Source organism: Globicephala melas, chromosome 9, assembly GCF_963455315.2.
Source record: "Globicephala melas chromosome 9, mGloMel1.2, whole genome shotgun sequence".
Classification (NCBI taxonomy): domain Eukaryota; kingdom Metazoa; phylum Chordata; class Mammalia; order Artiodactyla; family Delphinidae; genus Globicephala; species Globicephala melas.
Window position 1 is genome coordinate 49231315 of NC_083322.1, and position 19076 is coordinate 49250390.

The 19076-nt window shown below is 38.2% G+C and overlaps 2 protein-coding genes across 6 annotated transcripts in view; one reads left to right on the forward strand and one right to left on the reverse strand.

The window, feature by feature from the left end:
• Positions 1 to 468: 468 nt before the first annotated feature.
• Positions 469 to 10885, forward strand: HNRNPA2B1 (heterogeneous nuclear ribonucleoprotein A2/B1). Of its 5 annotated transcripts, none has more exons than XR_009565062.1 (13): positions 471 to 715; positions 3483 to 3518; positions 3616 to 3726; positions 3894 to 4040; positions 4358 to 4568; positions 4716 to 4817; positions 4892 to 4972; positions 5681 to 5743; positions 7030 to 7149; positions 7397 to 7519; positions 8192 to 8274; positions 9647 to 9782; positions 10336 to 10885. XR_009565062.1 is itself a non-coding variant. In XM_030857380.2 (12 exons), exons 1-11 carry the CDS (start codon positions 710 to 712, stop codon positions 8251 to 8253), a joined length of 1062 nt encoding a protein of 353 aa, XP_030713240.1. In that variant the 5' UTR covers positions 473 to 709; the 3' UTR covers positions 8254 to 8274; positions 8432 to 8930. The 5 variants fall into 5 exon arrangements, 3 of the variants coding, with proteins under 3 accessions (XP_060160498.1, XP_030713240.1, XP_030713241.1); XR_009565063.1 differs by having other exon boundaries at positions 9647 to 9719; XM_030857380.2 differs by lacking the exons at positions 9647 to 9782; positions 10336 to 10885 and adding an exon at positions 8432 to 8930 and having other exon boundaries at positions 473 to 715.
• Positions 8581 to 19076, reverse strand: part of NFE2L3 (NFE2 like bZIP transcription factor 3) — a 37465-nt gene continuing 26969 nt past the window's right edge. Inside the window, exons 3-4 of the mRNA XM_030857374.2 lie at positions 17246 to 17329; positions 8581 to 16559 (exon numbers count right to left, since the gene is read on the reverse strand). Of these exons, the coding sequence (XP_030713234.2) occupies positions 15303 to 16559; positions 17246 to 17329 (1341 nt within the window). The 3' untranslated portion in view covers positions 8581 to 15302. The remainder of the gene's footprint in view (positions 16560 to 17245; positions 17330 to 19076) is intronic.

Below are 19076 nucleotides of genomic sequence, written 5' to 3' on the forward strand. Positions count from 1 at the left end.
GTGGAGCGTGAAGTGTAATTTTTTGACTAGAAACCGCTTCGGGTGTTTCCGGAAGGGGCCGAGTCGGTCCTCCGCGCAGAGGAGGAAGGGTGGGGGAGGGAAAAGGCAGTAGAGAAGGCTACTAGGTTTTTTTTAAGACGAGGGTGGGGGGAGATTATCAAAGTGTTGCTATAAAGACCACGTCCGGGGTTGAGGGGGCTGGACCTCTGGGCTGAAGATTAAGCTCCTCCCAACAGCGTTAATTTCAAAATGCGCGACCGTTTCTCACCTGCCCTGCGCTAAGGCGGGGGCTGGACCCAGTTCCGAGAGTCAAATACGCAGAACTCGAGCCTTCCACAATTCACAGAGCCCTTTTACGCAACTGACGTCAAGCACCACTACTGGCCGCAAGGGGGAGGGGCACGTAGTTGGCGCAAGGAGGTCGTAGAGCGTTCCCGCCATTGGCGGCGGTTAGGGCGTTTACGCAACGGCCTGACGTAGGGGAGGACGCGTTAGTCGGGGGGAAGGTTCTAGAAAAGCGGCGGCAGCGGCTCTAGCGGCAGTAGCAGCAGCGCCGGGTCCAGAGTGGAGGTGCTCCTAGCGGTGTTGTTTCTCGACCAGCGGCAGTTCTCACTACAGCGCCAGGACGAGTCCGGTTCGTGTTCGTCCGCGGAGATCTCTCTCATCTCGCTCGGCTGCGGGAAATCGGGCTGAAGCGACTGAGTCCGCGATGGAGGTAACGGGTTTGAAATCAATGAGTTGTTGGAAAGGGCATGGCGAGGCCGTTGGCGCCTCATTGGAAGTCGGCCATCCGCCTCCGTGGGAGAGCGGCAGCGAAATTGGGCCACTTCAGAAGCGGCTGGTCTCAGGATGTTTTTGAAGCGGGGTCGTTAGTGGAGGCCTGATTGTACAGCGCTTTCCCCACCCTCAGTCTCCCGGCGCCATTTCCCTTTGCTGGGGGTGGGGGATGGGGAGCTTCCACATGGCGGACGCAGCCCCACTTTAGTGAAAATGGGGCGCGGAGGCAGGAATTCTTACTCCCTTTTTACAGCACGCTGGTTTGGGGGCCCCGGCGTCTCCGCGCTTGAGCGTTTCGGCGGGCCTCGGGTCCTCGCGAGCGGGACTGCGGAGCTTCCCCTCCCCCCTCCCGGGAACCGGATTTGGCGGCCGCCATTTTCATTTCTCTCCTTCCTCGCAGTGTTTTCCTTTTAACTCTCTAAGTTCAACTAGTTAGACTCTTTTAACAAAGACTAGAACTGGTTAACTATTTTTTTTTTTCTCGGACTGTTTTCATGCCGTTTCGAGGTGGACTCCTAGTGTCTTGTGAGCTCGGGTCTTTAAAGTCTTGCGCACCTCATTAGAGGCTCGCTCCCTTCCCCTCGATGAAATGGCGCCATTGCGTTCAGGAGCCGCACCGAAGGGCGGGGGGAGGGGGCGGCGTTCTCCAGGGCGGGTTCGCAAGGCTTAGGAGGTAAAACCGTATAGGGTGTCGGGCCCGGTTTAAGGCGAGCGGTAGTATGAAGACCACATTTTGTTTTCCACCCCTTGTTTATTTGAGTAACGGTTTTATCTGGGTCTGCGGTAACTAAAAAGGCAGTTGAATCGTAGGAAACTTAAGAAATGAAGAATCAGATTTAGAGCCATCAGCTTATTACCGACTGTGTGGGAGGCCGTGGGGGAAGGAGGTCTGTGGGGGGCGGTATTTGGTTCAGAATCCTTTATTTTCCTGAAGGATTCTCTTTGAAACGTAGTATTTGTATTTTAAATATTATTTTTACTGGGAAATTTAATCTTTACTGGGCAAGACCACAGGTATTTATTAGTGATAAGTTAGAAATCATGATGAAAATGAAATAAAAATAACTTTATAGTTGTACTCTGGTTAAAACATGGTTCAGTCCTTCAATGCGTGTATTGCTATATACAAAACTTTTAGGCTGGGCCGCTATGTTTTTGAACTTTGTCACTTGCTTTTCTCGTTTATGTTTGCAATCATGGTTGATGATTACATTGATAAGCATAAGGTCTCAAGCGAAGGGGGTCTACCTGGGTATTTTCCTTGACCCTAAGCACGCTTATAAAATAACTTTGTTTGTAATCGATAGTGGACAGCGGGTAAGTTTGGAAAATGAGGTAAGTAATGAGTTTTTGCCTTTGTTAGTGATTTGTAGAAGTTGTTGTAGATGTATTTTTTAATCTATTTAATTTATTTGGGTTTTAAAAGGCCTATTAACTGACAATATTTGGAGTAAATAAAATTTGCTTAAGAGTCCAAATATCAGTATGCTAAGTAACTTCTATAATTGTTTTTTAAGTGTCTCAGGAGCTAGTTTGATAATTTGTTTTCAAAATTTTCAGAATCCTGAAAAGTTAACTATATAGGGAAAAAACTGAATTGCTTATCGCTGTATTTTCTGAGCTGTTGGGAGAATGTCATGCATGGAGAGAGGAACTTCATAGAACTATGGGTTGAAAGTTGTAATGCTGTTTGATAACAGTTGGTCACGGACATTGTGACTAACTTTCGTTTCTGAATATTCTTAGTTTTTTAACCTAGTCAACTGAAAACAATGACCCAGCCTGCTTTAACTCATAGCCCCAAATACAGAGCTGTTAATGCAACTTATTTGCTTGCTGGTTTGTAAGGATTGAGTTTTCAGCCCAGGCTCTTTTTCTTTTCACATGTGAAAGTTGTTTATGCTGTGTAATTTGCCAGAAGACCACTAAGGTCAACATGGTGAAGTGTAAATTGTAGTACTTTGTAGTTACGGGATAGTCACAGTGGTCATTTAAATATTTTTATGGCTTTGAAAAGTGAGATGATCACAGTGTCTTAACTATGTTTCAGCTTTTAAGCTCAGTAACGGTTCAGATTGTTTCTGTGTTGTCTACATGTCAAAAACTAGCTATGTTAAAACTTTATTAAGTTTTAGACACCGTTAATTATGAAAGTTATTCTGCCTTGGTCAGAAGAGAGGTAAATTTTACGGATATTTTGGTACCTACATTGAACGCTTAAAATTTTCTGTAATGGAGAGTTGGTATATGGGAAGAGAACAATACTAGGTTTTTGAAAATTGCGTTGCATTAGAATCACCACCAGAGGGAGCAACGAAGAGAAACTCACTTTTCAAATAACTGAATCCTGAAATAAATGGCAACTCTTGGTTATAAAAAAGCAACAGTTTTTATATTTTAAAAATTTATATTTAAACGGAATATTTAAAAGTTCTCTGTTCTGGGTTATAGGATTGAATGCAGATTTTGATAAGAATCTTAACTTTTCAGTCACCAGGGAGTAGATCTCCTTTTTCAGAAAGTTTTTTTTAAACTAAGTTATGCTAGATTTGTTTAAAATAATTTAATGTGAAGTAAATTTAGATCAAGCGTTAATGATTTTGAAACTTGTGTAGTTCAGCTGAGGCAATTTTTTTGGTGTAACACAACTAATGCAGTTTAACATATGGTTTAAATTTGATGTAAGTTTTTTTTTTCCCCCCCAGAAAACTTTAGAAACTGTTCCTTTGGAGAGGAAAAAGGTACTCTGCCAGCAGGTCACCTCATATTTAAGAATTTAATTTCCTGCATACAAAGAGAAAATGTAAATAAAAATTGAAATGATGTTTTCCTTTGCAGAGAGAAAAGGAACAATTCCGTAAACTCTTTATTGGTGGCTTGAGCTTTGAAACTACAGAAGAAAGTTTGAGGAACTACTACGAGCAATGGGGAAAACTTACAGATTGTGTGGTACGTTAAGTGTGGAAGTGCTTAGGGATAGTAGTCCTTCAAGTGTTGGGTTTCTCTGTTTAAAATGAGTGAATCATGGAGAAAATCACTTTAAAATTCATATTTATTATTTTAAAATGCTGTAAGTGATGAGATTAAATGGTAACATCACTCCTTTGGATTTAAAGGTAATGAGGGATCCTGCAAGCAAAAGATCAAGAGGATTTGGTTTTGTAACTTTTTCATCCATGGCTGAGGTTGATGCTGCCATGGCTGCAAGACCTCATTCAATTGATGGGAGAGTGGTTGAGCCAAAACGTGCTGTTGCAAGAGAGGTGAGCAAATACATAACTTGTTTGTTCAAACAGTTTTGAGGAAAATTCCATTTCGTTCTTGCTCAAGATTAGAAAGTGACTTTTGAAAGAACAAAGTTATCTGTATTTAGCTCAAGGTGGTCTTGTTTCTTTAATAGAGCTTCGTTGGGTTTCTGTACTTATAATTTCCTAGACTTAAGTTATTTCAAAGATTAGGTTCTTATTCATAAGTTGCCTTAGTATTTGGTCATAGGGTAGAAGCCATGTGTGTTACTCAGATAGTGTGCCTTCGTTTATGTTTGTGGTTTCTTCAGTCAGGATGATTTTTTCTGTTTCAGGAATCTGGAAAGCCAGGGGCTCATGTAACTGTGAAGAAGCTGTTTGTAGGTGGAATTAAAGAAGATACTGAGGAACATCATCTTAGAGATTACTTTGAGGAATATGGAAAAATTGATACCATTGAGATAATTACCGATAGGCAGTCTGGAAAGAAAAGAGGCTTTGGGTTTGTTACTTTTGATGACCATGATCCTGTGGATAAGATTGTGTGTAAGTGTCCATAAGTGCTAGGGGTGTGGCTTTTTCACATTTTAAGTTTTGAGTATGTTAACACCTAAAACTTTGTTAAAGTTTAACTTGTAACTTGGCTAATATTATAGGATGCTGACTTAATGGACTCTGAACTTTTCATTCCAGTGCAGAAATACCATACTATCAATGGTCATAATGCAGAAGTAAGGAAGGCTTTATCTAGACAAGAAATGCAGGAAGTCCAAAGTTCTAGAAGTGGAAGAGGAGGTAACTTCAATTCCATTTTTTTCTTAAGATTTATTTGTATAAGTGTTTGTTACTAACCAGGGTATTTATTGTAGGCAACTTTGGTTTTGGAGATTCTCGCGGTGGTGGTGGAAATTTTGGACCAGGACCAGGAAGTAACTTCAGAGGAGGATCTGGTAAGTCCGTCTTCTAAGTTTAGAAGGGTAAATGTGCTTGAAAACTATGAGTGAGTTTTAATTAGAATCTAGGAAATCCAGCCTAATTTTTAAAAAGTTTTTCTTAACGTCTAATGTAGGTTCTGTCCTGATGGGATATTCTGATTTGGCTAGGCAAGAGGTAACATTTTAAAAGTCCTGTAGTTATAGTCAAGGGCAAATAATTGCATAGATCCTTTATGGTTTTCAGTTTCTGGAAAAGTTAAGATAGTGCAGCCATCTTAAATTTATGAGGTATTCCTGAATAGTCGGTGGAAATACTGTAGAGGCTTATATGTGTAGGTTTGAAGAGGTCTGTGTCTTTGTTTTTTGCTTTGGGCTTTATATGTAGGTTAATCTGAATTAAAGAAGTGGGGTGCCAACAGAAATACTGCCCCTGTCCATTGTCATTCCTTTTCATAAATGAATATCTTAAGTGGAGGTTTGCCAAGTGCAAGCCCCAAATCAGGCAGTTATCCTGATGATGAAATGGAATCACGTACTTTACTGTATTTTTAACACTAAAATACAGCATAAAATATACAGTAACACCAGTGTACAGCTTAAGGGGAATGGGTTCCTAATAATTCTTATTCATAGATACTAATAGATAACGTGGAGGAAGGGAGGGTAAGGAATTGAGTGGCATGAACCACAGGAAAATAATCTTCTTTTTCCTGCCCATAACAGATGGATATGGAAGTGGTCGTGGATTTGGGGATGGCTATAATGGGTATGGAGGAGGACCTGGAGGTCAGTTTCTTCTACGCGTCTTAAGGTTTAATCACACTGTGTTGTCCGTTTTTGAGTGTATACATGAAATTTTTCTTAATGTTTTACCTTTTGTAAAGGGATTAGGTGATAATGGTTCTGTTATTTGGATTTTTATTCTGATTTGCATCTTACTTGTTGTAAATTATAAACGGAAAAATATTGTTTGTAGGTGTTTGTACTTTTGCAAAATCAATTGGGTAGATATTAAATGAGAATTTAAAAATGCTGTTTAAAGCTGTCCTGTTGTTTTTCAAGCAAGAGAATTGGAGATAGATGTGATATTTTGTATACTGTTTTCCTGAAAAAGTATAGAAAAGTGGTTACGAGCAAGATCAACATGTAAGGGGAATGTATATAAGAGCCCTGTGTTGTCTTAGCTCTTACCAAGATGAGTCCAGGAGGATAATGTTCCAAAAGTCCCCGAAGGAACTTTTCCAAAACATACACAAGTGTGATTCTGTGTCTAGCTAAGGTGGTGAGCCACTGTTAAATTTATCAAGTGGTATGTTTTGTTGAAGTACAGAAAAGAGTGATACTTGCTGACAAATGTCTTAATAGAAAGGAACAAGACATTTAAAACTGATCTAAATAATAGGCCTTATTTCTGGTTTTGATCTCATTAGGCATGACTTAGGAGTCACATAAATCTCACTATTTCCAATATTGCTTTGAAATCTAAATATTGATTTGGTTTGAGAAAGATGAGTTTTTGTACTTATTGCAAGCAATCTGAGAATACCAGTTTAAGTTTAATTACATGTGCAAGTTTGCTAATTTCTGGTCCTCCCCCCCATTTCTACTCAGGAGAAGGGTGGTGGGCATTTTATTTAAGAGACATGGTAATTCACAAGGAAACATGAGTTGGGAACTTAATCTTTTGGACCAGCAGGAAGATGTGGTACTTCTACTTTGTTCCATCAGTCTACACATCTTGTCTGCCCCACCCCACCTACAACCTTACACAAAACATAAATAGGATTTCAGGATACCTTCCAGAGAATCCATGATGTGTCTTTAGTTTTAGGGGAGACCTGTGGCATTACAGGTATTTGTTTCTAAAGGTTTTATCCAGTTGTTAGTGGGTAGGCACTCCCCACCCCCAACCGTTTACCAAGGATGGATATTAGAATCTGCCCTTGAGGATTTTAGAGATTTTGTAGAACGAATATCTTACTTAAAAAATACGTGTTTTGGAAAGCTGGAAGTGGGTGTTCAAATGGCATTGAAAATATTAAGTAATTACTTAAAGGCTTATTTTATAATAGGTGGCAATTTTGGAGGTAGCCCTGGTTATGGAGGAGGAAGAGGAGGATATGGTGGTGGAGGACCTGGATATGGCAACCAGGGTGGGGGCTACGGAGGTGGTTATGACAACTATGGAGGAGGTAATAAATTCACCTGCATCTTTATGTGGGAATTTGGATTGGAATTAATGATTTTCAACACGTGAGAGTTTTCATTTCATTGTTGTTGATGGTTGTCTTTTTAAAAAAATGTAGAATTGTAGATAGGTGTTTTGCATTTATTCTGATTTGTTTCTGTGGGAATTTTAAGTACTTAGCATGTACCACTGGTTTAATATTTGGTTGTGTTATGGGGTTTATTGTACAGAAATTTCCAAATTTTTTACAGGAAATTATGGAAGTGGAAATTATAATGATTTTGGAAATTATAACCAGCAACCTTCTAACTACGGTCCAATGAAGAGTGGAAACTTTGGTGGTAGCAGAAACATGGGAGGACCATATGGTGGAGGTAATTTATTAGATTTTTCAAATTTGTGATGAAAATATTAAGTGTTCCATGACTTTGAAGAAAGATAACTTTCAAGTTTATTTATGCTTGGGTAACACTTCCCATCAAATACAGTGTTATTGAGAGTAAATTTTTGGGAAAAGAAAAATGTAACATCACTGGGGGGGGGATTGTTGTGGTGGGATGTTCAGTGATATAAAATATTTTGGGGTTAGTGAAGTGGATTAGATGTTTTCAGTGGCTTTGGCTGATTAAGAAAAAGCCAGATAAAATTGCTGAGCATATTGCAAGTGGTGTAAATTTTGTATGACTCTTAGAAAGCTAATTTAGTAAATCTGAACTTTTCCTTCAAATCATCGTTGAGAGTTGTTAGTGGGACAGAAATAGATTCCTTATGTTTATGCTGGGTATACTTTCTTAAAAAATCATTTAAATGATCATGGAAGAGAGCCCTCTAAAGGAGAAGCAGTAGTAAAATGTTTTCAAGTTTAAAGGAAAAAATTGAAAAATCTGTGAATCTGGATAATTTAATCTTGAGTTAACGATGCTAACTAGAAACAAGTATGGTCTCTGATCTGCATGTTTTAGGGAGTGTATGGCTGTAAAATAAAATCAACTGTAGAACTTGGGAAATCAAAATAAGTTTGCTTTCTCTTGTTCTAATAATTCTAGGAAACTATGGTCCAGGAGGCAGTGGAGGAAGTGGGGGTTATGGAGGGAGAAGCCGATATTGAGCTTCTTCCTATTTACCATGGGTAAGTAGCTTTTAAGTTTCACGTTATTAATGTCTTGGGAGACCTAGCTGCCAGGAGTTAAAAGCTTTTTAGGATCATGTTATCTTTCCTTAAAATCTGGTTAGATGGATAATTTCATAACCTATTTTTTTTTTACTCTTTACTTCTGTTGAAACAGGCTTCACTGTATAAATAGGAGAGGATGAGAGCCCAGAGGTAACAGAACAGCTTCAGGTTATCGAAATAACAATGTTAAGGAAACTCTTATCTCAGTCATGCATAAATATGCAGTGATATGGCAGAAGACACCAGAGCAGATGCAGAGAGCCATTTTGTGAATGGATTGGATTATTTAATAACATTACCTTACTGTGGAGGAAGGATTGTAAAAAAAAAAAATGCCTTTGAGACAGTTTCTTAGCTTTTTAATTGTTGTTTCTTTCTAGTGGTCTTTGTAAGAGTGTAGAAGCATTCCTTCTTTGATAATGTTAAATTTGTAAGTTTCAGGTGACATGTGAAACCTTTTTTAAGATTTTTCTCAAAGTTTTGAAAAGCTATTAGCCAGGATCATGGTGTAATAAGACATAACGTTTTTCCTTTAAAAAAAATTTAAGTGCGTGTGTAGAGTTAAGAAGCTGTTGTACATTTATGATTTAATAAAATAATTCTAAAGGAAATTGTGTAATTATAGACTTTTTATTTTAAATAAGTTAAGGAGTGGGTAGTATAATTAAGGTCCATTGCAAAGCTGTTGTTATATTTGTGTAAGATAAATGCTGGTCAGATACAAGTGTGTTGTCTGCAATTCATCAGGATTAAATTATCTAGATAACTTAAGGGATATCTCTGCAAGGAGAAACACCTTTTTAGATCTTTTAGATGCTGCTTCTTCAATGCAAGGAAAGGAAATAACCCCAGCGAGGTACTCTTCAGGGATACAGGTCTAGTACAAGAGAACTCTTGACGGCTACTAAGTTCAGCCAGTCTTAAGAAACTGTGCTGTTTCTACAAAGCTTTAACTACAGTAGTTTATAAGGATGCCAACGAAAGCTGAGGGTGTAGAGCAAAATAGTTCTAAGCTTCAGTTAAACTTCTTTAGGTAAGATCTCATTTACTTTTCCTTTCTTAATTTTCCTCCCCAAAAGATAAACTAATACTCTTTAATGGTCTTTCAGTATAGTGGTTCTCATGTAGTTTAACATAGCTATAAATTGAGTTTAACAATTTATAAACTCAAGAGAATAATTTTATAAACCCTGTTTTCCAATCTGTCATTTACTTAAATTATTTTGGTTGTTTTTTTTCCCCTTTTTTTCCTTCTTTCCCATCCCCCTCCCCCTCTATGAAGATTCAGGTGCTTAACATATCATTTTTTTCCCTGCTGGAATTTTAGCATTGATATGAACCATGGACACGTATATTCTGCTGCCACAAAGACTGTAAAGTGCTTCATTTCAACAGCTGAGGCAAGCCAAGTGATCATTAATAAAGCTTTTCTTGGTTCCTTCAGTGGTGTTGGTAGTGAAATGGTAGGTAAAAGTTAGGCTGCAAGTTGAATGAATCATGAAATTTCCCATCGTTACACCCTTGTGTATTCACATTTCTTGGATCAAGCGTTTTGAGTGAACTAGGGATTTTTTTTTATTAAAAATAAAGACGTTTTGTTCTTCTGTTATTTTGATACGGTTCTAGCTTTACATGCTTATCAGGATCAGGCTAAGGAGAAGGTAGGGCAAGATGGTTAAATCTACTTTCAGATAATTTATATTTATGAATAAAAGTGTCTACATTATAAATCTTGTATATATCCAATTCTAAATACTTAGGTTTAAATGTGGTAATTCTTTCCCAATCCCTAACCTATAGGAGAGAGGTAGGTTGGCTGCTGAAGTTTCATTTCTTAGATGTCATCAGAGATTGATTGCCTGGCTTTATTGCCTTTTCAGGAATGTGATAATCAGGGCATATTCTACTGTATGCACCTGTGAGTCTTCTTTGATCCTAAGACCACCACTGAAATTATTTAGGTTCTTTGGACAAACATGATAAACTTCTTCAGATACTTTTTTTTTCCTTTGGCAGGAAGGTGTCTTGCTGCAGGTAACTAATGAAGAAGTGGTCAACCACAGAATCTTCAAGAAATAAGAAATTCTGTACCATCTGAAAGTAGTTCTTGTTGGTGCCTTCATTTTAAAAAGCACTCTTTAAGATTAAAGGGAAATGTTTTCTGATAAAATAACAGACTTCATTTAGTACAGGTTCTTAATATAAAACAATTACAAATTGAGTATTGTTTGTAACAGAGTAACATCAGTTCAGCTAGAGAGAGAAATGTATCGTGTTTTGAATTAGGTTTTGTGAGTAGACAGATTAAAATTCTATTTTAAATATAAAGTTTATTAAAATAAATACTTTTGTATTCAAATACTTGGTGTAATGTTTACACATAAAATGTGAATCTTGTTCTATGAACATTAAGTTGTCTAAAGGATTGCCATCCACTAGATTTCTAAAGCAGTTTCACAAAGCAATGCATATTGCCATTTTCCTTTCAATATGGATAGACAAACGAGAAAAGCACTGTGGACATTATTGGCTGTCCCTAATAAAATGCCATTCTTTATACACTGTATATACATGGTTTGAATAATGCTACAGATTTCTGGCTTTGCTTTGTATGTTTAACATTGCTGGTGGTGTTTTAAAAGTCATTACAGATTCTAACCAGCTAAAGTGGTCCAACCAAGTTTAAGTGGCTATGCAAAAGGCACTGAGACAAAATCTGTCATTAGTTTCTCTCAAATGTGAATTAGCTCTGTTTCGTTATACACTTAGTATCAGGTGGTTGTCTTGAAGGGTTAAACATGGTGGATAAAATTTAATAGCAAGCAGTGAGTTTCTTACTTGGATGTTCACCTGAAATGATGAAAAACCAGAAAAATAGTAGGGGACAAAGTAAAGTTGACTTGTTCTAACTATCTCTTTTGGTTTTGATACGAGGTATCTCACAGGTAAGTCAAACTAATGATGGCTAACGGAAGATGAGCTTTGCGTCCATTGTCAGCTATAAATTTGTTTACATTTGCCTGTGGGTTTACTAGGAAAAAATAATTCTTAATGTCTTAAAAATGTCTAGCTCTTCAAAGAAGTTAACTTCTGAAGATAAATCAAGTTGGTATAATACAACCCTAAAATACCCAGCATTTAACACTAGCACAAATAGGGGAAGACATCTGTATTACGTATTGACGGGGCGAAATGACATAGTTTATTGAAACATGCAATAGGTAATGTTGAGTATTTTGTGTGTGTATATGTTGTGTGTGTTGAGCTGCTAATTTTCTTTTAGAAATTGAGATTTAAGGACGGTTTTGTTCTAAAAGGAAATATTTTAGAGAACTTAAAATTTTCACCTCACTGTTTTTGTAGGTCAGCAGTTTGGAAACAGCTTAGCTGTGCGATTTCTAGCTGAAACTTAGGGTTGTGTGTAAGTCAGGGAAAACATGACTTGGGCTGGAATATTTGAATCCAAAATGGCCTGCTGACAGGACTGAAGGTTGGTACTGGCTATTTCCTTTACCCATAGTGAAGCAACAAAAGAATCTTCGAAATACAACCAGTGTTTTTGTAAGTTATCGTGTGATCACAGTGTGGGAGGGGAGGGTTTTACTCACATGACGACCAAAAAGCACGATATTGGGAGCCATCTTGGGGGATGGCTCCCATACCTGGAGTGTTTTCCTCTTTGGTAAAAGCTTTTGAAATTGGATCTTCTGTGTGGTTTTCAGTATTGCGATTAAGTGCATGAGTATGTTAAAGTTGGTCTGAAGTGATTCTTAATATTTAAAAGTACTGAGGCAATTAAGGGAGGCTTTAAAAGAATCGTGTCTTGGTTCCTTAGTAATGACAATTACTAGTTCAAACGTGTGGATATGTGGTGCCTTTGCAGAAGGTAGAAAACATCACTAATCTCAGTATACCCAAAGTGCGTGTTTACATTGTGGCTTAGTTATATTTTAAATCAGTCTAAAGTTTGGAACAAATATTCTCAGGTGGTATACCCAATGATTTTTTTTTTTTTGGCGGTACGCGGGCCTCTCGCTGTTGCAGCCTCTCCCATTGCGGAGCACAGGCTCAGCGGCCATGGCTCACGGGCCCAGCCGCTCCGCAGCATGTGGGATCTTCCCGGACCGGGGCACGAACCCGTGTCCCCTGCATCGGCAGGCGGACTCTCAACCACTGCGCCACCAGGGAAGTCCCCCTACCCAATGATTCTAATGCTGCTCTGCTATTACTGCAACTAAACTATTTAAGTGAAAAATATTTAAATTATTAAGCACTAATATGTACTCCATAGGATGACTTTGTTCACTTTGTTGTTCTGGCAGCTGGGCTGACTTCTTAACTGCTCCTGTATTCTAAAGGTCAGTGCTGAACTGGAGCCAGCCTAGAAATGGAACCCAGATATCCAAATCATATTGAGCACACGTTGCTTGAAGATTACACGCAATAGTTCTATTTCCCTGTGAGGATTTCATCATGGCCTGTTGTTAGCTACGAAAAGTAAATAAGGTTTTAATAGGAAAAGGACAAATGAGATGCTGAGCGCCTGTCGGAACCAGATTTCACTTTTAATTCTCAACTGATGTAATTCTATGACAAAGGGATGATTTCAGGAATAACAGTATTTTCTATAGGTAAGGAAGGTAAGACTGCTTTTATGTTGGGAGTAGCAAAAAATGTAAGTTTGGGCCAGTCCACTGAAATCAGGAGGGAAAATGATGCCTAGCAAAAAACATGCTTCAAAGAGGCCGAAGGCCAGTTATACAGACTACCAGATTTACAGGTGTAAACACTGCTGATCTTACCTAGTTCTGTGGGTCCTTTTGCGGCTACAGTCTGTATTTAAACCCCCAAATACTTCGAGACACTTGGGAACTTAAGTTTATCATCCCCCTAACCTTGATTGATGGAACTGTTTCTCAATTCAAGTAAGTCTTGACTGTTTATCCATGTCTTGTTCAGATTAGCTGAAGAGTGATTTCACTATTTAAGGAATGGGTCAGATAGCTAACAGCTGTTCAACAGTCAGTAAAATTAAAATGCATATGGCTTCCATTAGAACTTGACATTTTGATCTGTTTATAAAAGCTTGAGAATCAAAATTTCTCAACACTCCACCTATTCCTTTCAACTGATAAAACCTGGCTTTTTTTTTTTAAGACTACTGAACTAGCAGAATATTCAATCTTGGTGTATCTTAATCTGTAAGTAGGGAGCTTAGGCTAAAATAGTGGTGTGAAAATTTCACTGCTGACATCAGTGATGGAAAGCAGTGTGGTATTTGTTCAAAGGGACTGTCCAGAAACTAGACTATGGCAAATGAGATGAAACTGGCTGGTGAAAGCTGCATTCGTTGACCTTTGGTCACTAGTGCACCAAATACCTCATGGATCTCAAATTTTCAGTTGCTGCGAATGTTCTGAATCCCAGCTGTCTCTGCTGTGCGCCTCTTTTTTGCCCGTTTGATGTTCTGGATATTTTCAGGGATTGGGGAGAATGCTGAGCCTGACAAGAGCAAGCACTGAAATTGAGCAAATTGGGATACCTGCAGTTTCAAAACTTATAATTGGTTGTGGCATTTTACATTGTATGTAGACTTGAAAGAATGTGCCTTGAAGCTCTGTATTTAAGAAGCTAAGACATCTGAGGTGGGCTCCCTTGCAAAAAGCCAGCCTGTCACCATCGAAAAAGTGGTTATTGCACAAAACTGGTTAGAAGAGCGAAACTTGCATCTAGAAGCATTTTGCTACTACGTGGGGCTTGGAACAAATTGCTAGCTCCAATTTGAAGTATAAAGGTTTACTATAAAAACCCACACCCTGCATTTCTGTAACCCAAAATAACTTTGACTTGTGACATTTACGTTTTGGGGCAGTTATAACCGCAGAAAACATCTGACAACCTTGATTCTAATTTTGATATTAGACTATTCATGTTAATGTTCTCAAACCGTGACAGGGCAGTTGTCTTCAGAAAATTCTTGAGGTTTCATTTCAAGTGCCATTCCTATTGTCCTTTTTATCAAATGGCTTTTTGCCTCTGTATATCTTTCATTTTGCTTCAGTATTTTCATTTCTTTACAAAGTCTGTGCTTATCATCCCTTAGTGGTGGTCTGAGTTCTTGTAGGGCCTCCTGTACATTCTTGATTAAATCTTTACATATTTAAGCAAGTTAGGGTTTTTTTTGGTGTGAGCTGTCAGTGTTCTAGATGTGGAGCTATCCCTACAGGCTGGCTTTTACTGTCAGGGAATTAGTCCTATTTTTGTATATGCAGGCAACTCTAGTTATGGGAGGCAGGGACGCTCTTTGTCTTCAGGTGTTAAAGCCTAATGCAGTAATATTTTATTTTATTTTTATTTTGTTTTGTTTGGGCATCCTGGTGTAGAGCTTGGTCTATTTCATGTCATGTTTTATGTGTTAGGTCTAAGGGGGGGGTGGGATTTCACTTGTCAGTTCAGTGTTGACTATATTCGGTTTGACTTGAGTCTGATCAATTTGTGTAGTTTTTAAAATTTAACACTGCTGCCTGATTTGCTAGATATTCACCTGTGTTTTTAAATGTGGGTATTTTGGAAGAGAAGTTTGCTTAGGATTTCTGTATAAAAGGGGAAAGTTAGTACTTTATAAAATCAAATACAAAATTTATTTCCACAGAAAAAGCTACATAAGTTTTCATCAATTAAGCTAAAACAGTTCTTGAAAACTCTAAATGAAAATATTTTAAATCATAAAAACATGTTTTGAAATGTGTTTGCTCTCTTTGAAGGGACCATCACGTCACCCTATTTCTACATTAGTTCATGAAACAGGCCCCCAAGTCTGATATTGAAGTCCTAAACTGGTCCATATAAGCTTCAAAATGTAGCCTTAACTGAGTGATTCAAGTAGCAGTAGATAACGCTTGAGCTAAACTTCGAAGCAGATTCAATGGTTTTTGATCAGTTTCTGAACATTACGACTTTATGCGTATGGATGGAATCCATCTTCAATTTCTTCTCTCACTTTCTCGTTTTCCTTTTTGGTTTTCCTTTTTTTGGCCTGGGGTCACCAATTCCTTGGGTACAATCAAAACACTTCCATCACGGCTGCACTGAAGAGCATACTGGTTTGGATTGACTGGCCTACCTTCATCATCTCTTAACCTACTAAAAACATCATGATAGAGATCGTGCAGTTTCTGTTTCATTATATTTATAGCTTTGTGACACTGGGATCGCTCTCTCTTAAGGGTTTCCTTCTTTGCTTGCAAGTTACATACGTCATCTTCCAGATTCAAAATTACATCCAGTTTGCGCCTACGGCAGTTCTGAGCAGCAACTTTATTCTTCCCTCTTCGTCTAATATCACGGATGAGCGACACTTGAAAATCTGTCAAATAGTACCTGCTTAGCATGCTGTTGAAAGAATCTACAGGCATCTGGACAATTTCATCCACAGAAAAAGGGATGTGCAGAGCTTTAGCACGCCGTTCATCACGGCTTAAGTTTCTGTCTGTGTCATTGAGGTACCCACGCCTTATTTTCTGTGACTTCCCAGGCCATGAAAAAGATTCATAAGTGGATTCTAGTGCACTTGGCTGTAAGTGGTAAGTGTGGTTATGTAATACAGGTTGAAATGCAAAGTCCCCATGAAAATGAGAATCACTTCTGTGATCCATGTGACAAAGTTTAGTGGGCTCTGGGTAGTAGCCTCCTACAGCCCCTTCTAAGTCACGGTGGGAAAGAGATTCACTACTAGAAAGTGAAGCACCTTCACATATAGAGTGCGAGGAGTTAGACTTGGTGACAGAGGTGCTATTGTGGCTTGAGTTTAAGGAAAGCCCAGAATCAGAATCTGGTTCTTCAAAAAGCTGAGAAATTTCCATTGGATCAAAACCTTCTTCTGTGGCCAAAGACATTAAATTTATCTCATCAAATACGTTTACATCAAGGTCATACAGAAGGTCTTGGTTTGTTAGGTCCCTCACCTGATTGTCAAATGGAAGAAATCCTGTCAAATTAGTTCCAGAAAGGGTCTGTTCAGGATTGGTAAGAGGAGAATTTAACTGCAGAAATAGTTCTTGTGGCTGTGAAGTCCTTGCTACTGGATCCCTTCTAAATGTATTGTCAGGACACAACAACATGGCCTCATGGAGATTTACATCGTGACTTACAGCCTGGCTATAATTTGCATTATAATGTGTAGGAGAATTCATGCCATCATTGATACTTCCTGGGAGAGGACTGTCTCCCAGTGAGATGCCCTGAAAAAGGAAAGGAAAAAAGAGCACTATAAATAACATAAAACTATTTTAATAGCAGTTCTAGTACCTAATACAGTACTTGTTCTTCTCGTGTTAATTCCTCTATGTAAGTAAGGATATGCTGTTGGCTACGAATAACTTCCCTTAGTTAAAATAATGCAGGCAATAGAATACATGATGTGAGCCCAGGTGAGAATATGCTATGTCAGGAAAGACCTGTTCTTTGAACATCATGGGAAATTAGAAAGATTTATGTTAGTGTGAAAGCAGGTCTTGTTATTCAAAAATTCTAATATCTTACTAGTGAAACAGTCTTAACTGCAGGGGGAGAGGTATCTAAAAGCAAATTGGACCAGCATAAAGTGTAATGCTGCCAGAAAAACTAAGGTGTGCCTTAGTTTGTCAAGTTGTGTACTGCCGTTTTGATTCAATATGGATTTTATGAATTTGATTATATCTTTGTGATTATTTGGAAGGGGGAACTATACATATTTGGCTAATTCTCCAAAGAAGTGTTTCTATAAGAAGTAAATCTTAAGTCTGTGCTTAAATAATGCACTAGAAACCGTTATCTAAGTATTAGTTTAAACTGCTGTGTATCCTAGGTAATAAGGTTGTGTTTATTCACAGAGAGAGGTCACTGCAGATATTTTTCCTGCAAGGATAAAAGCCAAGATTGCCATTACCTCCAGTGGATTTTCAGGCTGTGATGAAAGCAACTGAAATAAGTCTTCCAGAGAGAAAACTGTGTCTGTTCCATTTCGATGTATCTAGAAAAAGAAGGTGCATCGTTCACTTAAATTAAGACTGAAGTGGTTGACTCGGGCTTTTAGGCTTAATCTGGAAAGGGTAACCAGGTGTTATATCCATGCTGGATTTTTATCTCTAGTTTTAAATTTTTACGTTCTATTCCTTTTTTAGTACTCAGTATTTTAACATCCTGCTGTAAACAACCTTTTAACTTGATGACTTCTCCATTCCTGCCCTAACCGTTCTTCATCTTATGTCTTTAGCTTATATCTTAGTTCCACCTTATTTGTCCCTCTCCAGCCAACTTTCCAAATTGATTACAAGATATTTAGAGTTACCAAAATTCTATCAACTTGTTATTGCTTTGTCTCCTGCCTTAAGGGTTTAAGTTTGTTGAAATAATTACTTTGATAGTTCTCTAGAGTGGCTCCAGGAACTCTTTAGTCTTTGTAACCTGGAATTATTTTGCCTTCATGCTTAAGTGATAGTTTATCTCTCACGCTTAATGTTTTCCCTCAGCCCTGTCTTATGGCATTTATTACTAATATGCTATCGGTCTGTCATTTTACAACAGCTAATCTTTTTTTCCCTTGGGTAGTTTTGAAGATTTTTTTCTTAGTCTTTGTTGCCCTGCCATTTCACTGTGATATGTCTGGGATTTAACTTACTTACTCTGCTTGGGACTCTGTATTCCTCTAATCTGAGACATAAGATCATTTTAATTTTGGATATATTCTGCCATAAACTCTTTGAATACTGCTTCTCCTTCATACTTCCCTGCCTCTCCTGGGACTCCTATTAGAAATAATTTAGATTTTCATATTCTATCAATCACTTTTTTCTTTCTTTATGTAAAGGTGAGCTCGTCTTTGAGAACAGTTTCTATAGCAATGACACATACCAAGGGTTAGTATGAACTAGGTTTTATACTTTTCTCTGCAAGGACCAGTTTTTGTATCATTTTCTAGACCTTTTCTTGACTCAGGATTCCTAATGGTGATGGTAGTCGGAATCCACACCATTTAGTGTTTTGATTTCTAAAGGTTGGATGGACAGCTTCCTTGCTCTGTCTCCTCGCTGGTGGCTAGGATTGTTCTATTCATTTCCTGAACCAGAAAAGGCTTTAAACATTGAGCTTTAAAGCAGGGAACTCTCCAACTCCAGCCTCTGTCATGGCATCTGGATACAGTTCAGCCTTGGTGCCTGATTGTCTTAAATTCTGCATTTGAGTTCCCTCTTTGCTGCTTGTATCTGTAGAGTTCTGTGTCTTGCTTTTGAGTCCCTTATACATTTGCAGATACTATCCATTCTGTCTTATCCAGGATTTGTGCATCTGATGTGTCAAAGGGATGTCTTTACATGTTAGCAAGTTCAAATTCCTGACTTGTGCTGTGTGTAACTCCCATCCCCAACTTTTTACTTTAGGGGTTTCTCTCTGCAAAATACCTTGGGTTCTATGAAGCCATGTTTTCAAGGCTTCTATTTCTATGGATGCTATAGGACTTACTTAAGGTAAACTGGTGAATAATAAGATTTCTTGTTGTTCTTTAACTGGCAAATGACACATTCTTAGTGGGTAGCAGACTTCTTCACCAGTTGGATTATTTAAAATGATTCCTAGTTAAGAAATTTCATAAACCTGATTCATCAGTCCTGGCTAGCCATTGACCAAAATCTGCTTGATGGTCACAAGTGTGTGAGAATGAATAACAACAACATCACAAATCTGCATTCCTGCAAAAACAATCCTTAACTGTAGGTAAATAA